We start from the raw sequence: 8,356 nt of genomic DNA, 5'->3' as shown, positions 1-8,356 counted from the left end.
TCCGAGGCAGTATCACTACGGAAGTAGGATTGCCCAACCTTCCTTCCGAGGAGTGGCTGGTGGGTTTGAACCGCTTCCAAATTTTTCTCTCTATAGAAGTGTATTCCACCACTTACTAGCAGTGTGACGATGGGTGAGTTGCTCACCTCTCTGTGCCTCATTTTTCCATCTTTAAAATGGGCATAATAATGCCTACTCCATACCTTGATGACTGAGTTAATATTGGTATTTGTAAACACTTAGAACACTTACTGGCATATAGCACCATCTGCATGTTTGTTTAAAATAAATAGATGATAATACATGAAGTAAGGAATTTGAAGAATTCCAATCTCTCCATCTGATTAACCATGACTATAGGGCCTTTCTTTTGCCAGTTTTGAACATAGAAACATAGCACATATTCATCAGAAAATATATCATCAGGCCATAGGATTCCACCTTGGCATGATGGCTTCAAGGAGCTCTGATGGTACAGCGCCTAAGCCATTTGACTGCTAACCAGAAGGTTCGTGGTTCAAACCCATCAGCTGCTCCATGGAAGGAAGATAGTAGAAGGAAGATAGGGCCATCTACTTCTGTAAAGATTTACCTCCTTGGAAACCAATGGAAGTCTCTATGAATTAGAATCGACTCAATGACAATGAGTTGCTTTTTTTTTATGATGGGGTCAAGACAACAGTGCATTTTGAAAGAGAACTTGCTCCACCAGTAACGAGCATCTCTTAGTAAGGCGAAGTCTTTGAAGTCAATAGCTCAAATTGTGAAGGAATGCTTTGAATAGCAATTGTTTAATACTAGAATCTCATGTCAGGTAAGCAAGAGGACATAAGCATAATGGGGCCAAAGAAATTCCCTAATTTCCATCTGTCTTAGTCAGTGGCATCATTTTCCCAGTAATCCTGGTCTAAAACCTTGCAGCCATCACTGACTAATCTTTTCCTTTCCCATTTTAAGGATACTGGGCAATATCGTGGAACCCAAGAAGAATCAGATTGGTGATTTTCTTTCAAATATCATATATTATTTATTGCCTGTATCTAGCAAGTCACCAAGCCCAACTACTTTCTATTGAAATGTTTCTCACATCTAGCCCACCCTCTCTGTTTCCATGGTAACCACTGTAGTTTGAATTCTCATGATATTCTTCATACCAGTCCCTCTTTATTCTAATGTACTCTAGCAATATTTTCTTGGTGTGCCCATCACTGTGACAAATTAAAGACAAATGAAAAGTCAATACCGACCCAAAATACCACATACATTAGCTGTTGACTATAGCAACCCCACAAACAAAATGTGAATCAAACAGATTTGAGTTAAACATGCCTGTGTTCTACAAAGAAAGGTAAGGTACCTTCCAAAGGAACAGGCATAAAGAGAGCAAGAGACTCAAACACTTTCGGAGTTAGATTACAAATTCCAGGTTCTCACCCAGTCTTTACTAGAGGCATAAGAGATTCCTGGAGATTTCTGGGCTTGAAGGTGGATGGCTAGTATCAAAGGAGCAAATGGGCATTTGTTATAAAAAACAGTTTTAGAAAAGCTGCTGGGGTAAAGCAGAAGGGAGGAGGGTTCCTGGCCCGGGGGCAGGAACTCAGTTGGGAACAACTTGGGGTTGGCTAAATCCACGGGGAGATTTCTAAGCAGGACCCGTGGATCTGGTACCCTCTTAACATAAATACCACAGGCCTATGTCAGGATAAATGATCTTGTCCTCTGTTTTAAAAGCAGTTGCTATGCAGTTGATTCTAACTCATGGCGACCCAAGGTGGGTCAGAGCAGAACTGTGTTCTGTAGGATTTTTTTTTTTTAATTTTGATTTGGGTGAAAGTTTACAGAGCAAATTCACTTTCCATGCAGCAGCTCACACACCTTTGTCTCATGACATTGACTGCAATTTTCCACAATGCAACAGCTGCCCTCCTACTTCCTCCCCATAGTTACCTCTTCCCTGGGTCATTCCCTGATGCATCCTGCCCCCCGAGCTGTCTCCCTGTGCATACATGGCCCTTCTATTCTCCCATGACTGATCTACCTAGTGTAAATGTTCACCTCATAAGCCTGACTTTTGTTTGGCTGGAAGCCACGGGAGTGGGTTCAATTCCAGACCTGAAGGGCAGCTCGGGGCCACAGTCATCTGTAGGATTTAGAAGAGCTGATTTTTCAGAAGTAGATTGCCAGGCCTTTCTTCTGAGGCACTTCTGGGCGGACTCCAACTTCCAACCTCTCCAATAGCAGATGAGCACCTTAACTGTTTGTTCCACTCAGGGAGTCCTTCCTCTTTATTACTGCTGCTGAAAATTTCACCAATTGTCAAATATACTAGTGATGACAATTATGAATGAACATGACTAAAATGATAATGGTTGAGGAATGCTGTTGCCGTTAGGTGTTGTGAAGTCAGTACTGACTCATAACAACCCTAGGTACAGCAGAACAAACACTGCCTGGTCCTGTGTCATACTCACAAGTGTGGCAAGTGTTGTAGCCACTGTGGCAGTCCATTTCATTGAGGGTCTTCCTCTTCTTCATCGACCCTCAAACTCTACCAAGCATGATGTCCTTCAGATACTGGTCCCTCCTGATAACAAGTCTGCGGTGGTTAAGTTTGTGTGTCAACCAGGCTGGGCCTGGTTGAGTGGCTGGGCAGGCAGATGTAGTTATTACCCATGGTGAGATTAGTAAGTAACTCCATGGTGGAATCTATTGGAGCAGCTGAGTAGCTGCTTTGAGTATGTGGTCTTTTATCCTGTATATAAGAAACAGCTTTGGGAATGTTCTCTAGCTTATGGCATGCTTGAACCCTGCATGTAGCCGTGTCATTGTTTAAGTCTGCCATGTTCTGCTGACCTTGGGACTTTCAATGGACTTGAGTTAATGGCTTGCTGTGTGGTTTGGTCACATCAGGACTGTGCCTTTTTACTTGTCAACCTTGGGCTTGTCAGTCTCAGCAGCCAGCAGCTGTCTGAGGGAAGAAAAGCTTCTAGCTCCAGTGGGCGGCCAGGAGCAGGAGGCAGAGCTGAAGCCCAAGGTTGAGGGGCTTTCACCCAGCCCCTAGAGCCTGGCACTTTGAACTAGGACTTAAAGCCTCCAAACTGTAAGAGAATAAACTCCTTTTTGTTAAGGCCATCCCATTTGTGGTATATTCTTGTCAGAGCGGCACTAGGGAACCAGAACAGAGTCCAAAGTACATGAGATGAAGTTTTGCCATCCTCCATTCTAAGAGCATTCTGGCTACACTTCCTCCATGACAGATTTGTTCATTCTTCTGACAGTTCTTGGTATAGTCAATATTCTTTGCCAACACCATAATAAAGGCATCAGCTCCTCTTTGCTCTCCCTTATTCTGGTAGCACAGTGCCTAAAGCACTTGACTGCTAACCAGAAGGCTGGTAGTTCAAACCCACCAGCCACTCCTTGGAAGGAAGGATGGGCAATCTACTTCTGTAGTGATTACTGCCTCGGAAACCCAAGGAGGGGTCACTATGGGTCAGGTCCGACTTGATGGCACATAACAACAACAATTCATTGTTCAGCTTTCATATGCATATGAAGTGATTGAAAATACCATGGCTTGGGTCAGGTACACTTAAGTCTTCAAATTGAAATTTTTGCTCTTTAAAACTTTAAAGAAGTCTTTTGCAGCAGATTTGCCCAGTGCAGTTACATTGTTTGATGTCTTGACTGCTGCTTCCATGGGTGTTGATTGTGGATCCAGGTAAAACGAAATCCTTGACTTCTTTTTATGTGGAAGTGTAATCGATACTGAAGGCGGTAGTCTTTGATCTTCTTCTCTAAGTGCTTCAAGTCCTCTTTGTTCTCAGCAAACAAGGTAGTGTCATCTGCATATCGCAGGTTGTTCATGAGTCTTCTTCCAATACCATGCAATGTCCTCTTGTTCTGGTTGAACAACTGCTTCTTGGTCTATGTACATGTTCTGCGTAGCACAAGTAAGTGTTCTGGAATTCCACTCTTGGCAGTTATCCATAATCTGTTATAATCCACACAGCTGAATACCTTCACATAGTCAATAAAACACAGGTAAACACTTTTTGAGTACTCTTTGCTTTCAGCCAAGATCCATCTGATATCAGCAATGATATCCCTCATTTCACATCCTCTTCTGAATCAGCTTGAATTACAGGTAGTTCATTGCAAGGTTCAGAACACAGTTCAAAAACTGCTGCAACCATTTTTGAATTATCTTCAGCAAAGTTTTCTTTGCATGTTATGTTAATGATATTGTTCGATACCTTCCACATTCTGTGGGATCACCTTTCTTTGGAATGGGCACAAATGTGGATCTCTTCCAGTTGGTTGGCCAGATAGCCAAATTTCTTGACATAGATGAGTGAGTGCTAACAGTACCACATCCATTTGTTGGAACATTTCATTAGTATTCCATCAGTTCCTGGAGTCTTTATTTTTCATCAATGCCTTCAAGTGTAGCTTGGACTTCTTTTTTCAACACTCTCAGTTCCTGGTCATATGCTACCTCTTGAAATGGTTCAATGTTGAACAATTCCTTTTGGTACAGTTACTGTGTATTCCTTTCATCTTCTTTTGATGTTTCTTATGTCCTTTAATATAATACCCACAGAATCCTTCACTATTTCAACTTGAGGTTTGAATTTTTTCTTCAGTTTCTCAGCTTGAGAAATGCCAAGCATGTTCTTTTCTTGAGAAATGCCAAGTATATTCTAACTCCAGGTCTTTACACATTTTGTTGTAATACTTTGTCTTCTTGAGCCACCCTTTGAAATCTGTTCAGCTCTTTTACTTCATCATTTCTTCCATTAGCTTTAGCTACTCTCCATTCAAGAGCAAGTTTCAGAGTCTCTTTTGACATTCATTTTGGTCTTTTCTTTCTTTTTTAATGACCTTTTGCTTTCTTCACATATGATGTCCTTGATGTTATCCCACGACTCATCTGGTCTTCTGTCATTAGTGTTCAATGCATCAAATCTATTATTATTAAGATGATGTCTAAATTAAGATGGGATATACTCAAGGCTATATTTTGGCTCTTGTAGACTTGTCTTAATGTTCTCTAGCTTCACTTTCAACTTGCAATATGAGCAACTGATGGTCTGTTATGCAGCCAGCCTCTGGCCTTGTTCTAATGATATTGAGCTTCTCCATCATCTCTTTCCCCAGATGGAGACAACTTGATTTCTGCGTATTTAATTTGGTGAGGTCCACATGTATAGTTACCATTTATGTTGTTGATAAAAGATATTTGCAATGAATATCGTTGATCTTCCAAAATTCTATTGTGCAATTTCTATCACCAAAGCCATATTTTTCAACTACACTCCTTGTTTCTAACTTCTGCATTCCAACCACCAGTAATTATCAATATATCTTAATTGTATGTTTGGTCAATTTCAGGTCATAGAAGTTGGTAAAAAAAATTTTCAATTTCTTCATCTTTGGCTTTAGTGGTTGGTGCATAAATCTGAATAAAAGTAGTGTTAACTGGTCTTCCTTGTAGGCATATGAATATTATCGTATCACTGACAGCATTGTACTTCAGGAATTATCTTGAAATGTTCTTTATGTAGATCATTCTTCTTCTATTTTGTCACTCTAGGCATACTAGAGGATATTACTGTCTGATTCAAAATGGCCAGTACCAGTTCATTTCAGCTCACTAATGTCTACAATATTGATCTTCATGAATTCCATTCTTGATGACCTATTTTCCTTAGATTCATACTTCATACCCTGGGGAACAGAGGGTGATAATATTCTGTTTTCCAAATTTTGTATAACAGATGTTATATTGCTTTTACAATTTAAAACTTGAAAGGCAAAGTTAATCATCTGTAAAATAAAAAATCAAACCTGCCGATTATAGACTCATGTGAATTAGCAAGTGTCTCTTGTAAAATGGCAAAACCCTTTGAGAGTATCATTGAGTTGCTGTTGACTTGTTTATTAAAAAATACTGCTCTCATTGTAATACCCAACTAATAGTAGCACAGAATGGCAGTTTTTGTAACAGAAGACAGAAAATAATTTCAAAGTATTGAGCACTCTGGAAGGATAGGATGAGGAAGATGTAGAAGAGATTCAGCTGCAGGTAGCTTTGGAGACCCAAGAAGGGGGATACCAGGGAATGAGGAAGGGATACAGAAGGAGGTGGGAATATGTTAAGGACAAACATTATCCATTACTAAACTGAGTTGAGGGAAAGGAAAAAAAAATTGCCTCCTTGTCTTTCATGCATCATAAATGCTCCTTGCTGCCAAAACCAAGAACTCCACCCAGTGCCATTTGTAAGAAAATGCTAATGTAGGAGTAGGGACAAGGCCTATCATTTAAAATTGTGCTCTGCAGGACATTAGAAAGGCCTAGGGACTGGCCTGGGGCTGGAAGAAGGGAGGAAGGAAGGGATCAATCAAAGCTCTGCACTCATTCCCTCATTTCAAGCAGAGATGCTTTGCTTTAACAATGGGGTGTGCAGCTAAAGTATAAAATGCTCATTTGAACAGAAAAGTATACAACCTGGATGTTACAAATTATACACACACACACACACAACATACATGAAACAATGTTACACTATACAATTCAAATTATCTTACATTCAGATGGTGTTTAAAACTGTATGATGGATATCTTTCAGAGCCTTCTCCACCTTCGACACGCCTTTTACAAAAAACAATGGCTTTTTCATACAAGAAAATGTGTCGCTGCATTGGCTTGAATCTAGCAAAATCCTTCATTTTTGTAGCACCTTTTCGGTGTCCCGTCCAGACACTGAACGGGCCTTGCATTATCATCTTGCCCAAGTCATTCAAGTTTCCCTAGAACGGAAATCAAAACCCATTAGTACAAGGCAGAGCTACATTCAGATCTTTGACATCAACATTTTAGTGTTGGGCTTGAGCCATTAAAACCCTGAAGCACAAATTAGTTTTTAAAACTTTAATCATTATAACATTTTAGGTTAAAATACACTATATATCACATGTACAAAATTGCTCTAGGGGGTGGGAGATAGGAGAAATTCCTTGTCTCTGGCCTCCTGCCTCCTAGTGGAGGTCTTTCAGCTGGGGTAACACTCCCCATCTCTTCCTCAGTTCTGATTGGTAGATGACATATACCAGTCCAACCTTCCCCAGTGGGTGCAGCTACTCTTTTCAAAGGCTGCCAACTCTGAAGATCTGGTCCTTTTCTTCCATATCTATCCTGAACTAGGCCATGCAGCCATTCTGAGACAGTATGTCTCCATAACAGACCCAAACATTCCCTCAGATATATGTCTCTTAGGGGCAGTCATTGGGGACAAATGGAATGTTGCAAATCCATTTGGATATGGATCTTAACCCAGTTCTCCATCTGCCATTAGCAGCAATAATGCTGACATTTTGGTCCTATTCATCTGCCTCTCACAGCAACTTATTTCTCAACTAGTTCCAGGAAAGGATCAAATCCCAACAAGTATGAGCATCTACTCACGATATAACCAGTTATTGCAATTTGATGCATGGAGTCATTAACTGACTTCAGTAATTCCAGCACTGTGTCAAGTGCCTCTTTTAATTGTTCAGTTCCTTCACAGTCTTTGCTGTATTTTAATAGCTCCTGTAATTAGAAGCCAAGGATTAAACTTAATATTGTTGTTAAGTGCTGTCGAGTCATCTTCAAGTCACAGCTACCCCTCCTCGGGTTTCCGAGACGGTATCACTACAAAAGTAGATTGCCCAATCTTCCTTCCAAGGAGTGGCTGGTGGGTTTGAACCGCCAGCCTTCTGGTTAGCAGTCAAGTGCCTTAGGCACTAAGCCAGCAGATATTAATAGCTGGATTACATTATTAAATTTTGGGGTAGCATGCTTTGAAGGAAGAATCCAAAGATAAGTGTCACTTTTTTGTATATAGGTAGTCCCTGGATTACGAACAAGTTCCATTCCTAAGTCTGTCCTTAAGTCTAATTTACATGTACGTCAGAATAGTTCGGTACGATAACATAATAATGCAGTAATAATAATAATGTTTTGATGTGCAGCACAAAGTAGTACCTGTTTGTTATTATGAACCATTACTTATATCTCAAATTTTTAATATAATAAGCTTTACTGGGGGTTGGTCATAAATATAGGTTGTACGGAACTTGGGCATTTGTAACCCGGGGACTGCCTATAATTTTTCATATGCTCTTTGTTACATTAGTACTATATTTAATAACAATGTCAAAATTGGGGAAGAAGTGGAAGTGAAGGAACAACATAAAGCAAAAGACATTCAATGCTTCTGAACTGGAAAAACAACTGTATTAGGATACACTAGAGATTAGCTTTGAAAGCAATTACACGTGGATGGTACAAATAGTTAATGTAATTGACT

At 40.2% G+C, this 8,356-nt stretch overlaps 1 protein-coding gene across 1 annotated transcript in view; it reads right to left on the bottom strand.

The window, feature by feature from the left end:
- Positions 1–8,356, bottom strand: part of MCF2 (MCF.2 cell line derived transforming sequence) — a 92,930-nt gene that overhangs the window by 21,747 nt on the left and 62,827 nt on the right. Inside the window, exons 19-20 of the mRNA XM_007951728.1 lie at positions 7,471–7,596; positions 6,594–6,815 (exon numbers count right to left, since the gene is read on the bottom strand). Of these exons, the coding sequence (XP_007949919.1) occupies positions 6,594–6,815; positions 7,471–7,596 (348 nt within the window). The remainder of the gene's footprint in view (positions 1–6,593; positions 6,816–7,470; positions 7,597–8,356) is intronic.

This window comes from Orycteropus afer, unplaced genomic scaffold, assembly GCF_000298275.1.
Source record: "Orycteropus afer afer isolate SDZICR_OR568_19922 unplaced genomic scaffold, OryAfe1.0 scaffold00310, whole genome shotgun sequence".
In the NCBI taxonomy this organism is placed as follows: Eukaryota; Metazoa; Chordata; class Mammalia; order Tubulidentata; family Orycteropodidae; genus Orycteropus; species Orycteropus afer.
The sequence above is the reverse complement of the archived record's forward strand: the minus strand, read 5'-3'. Positions and strand labels throughout refer to the sequence as shown.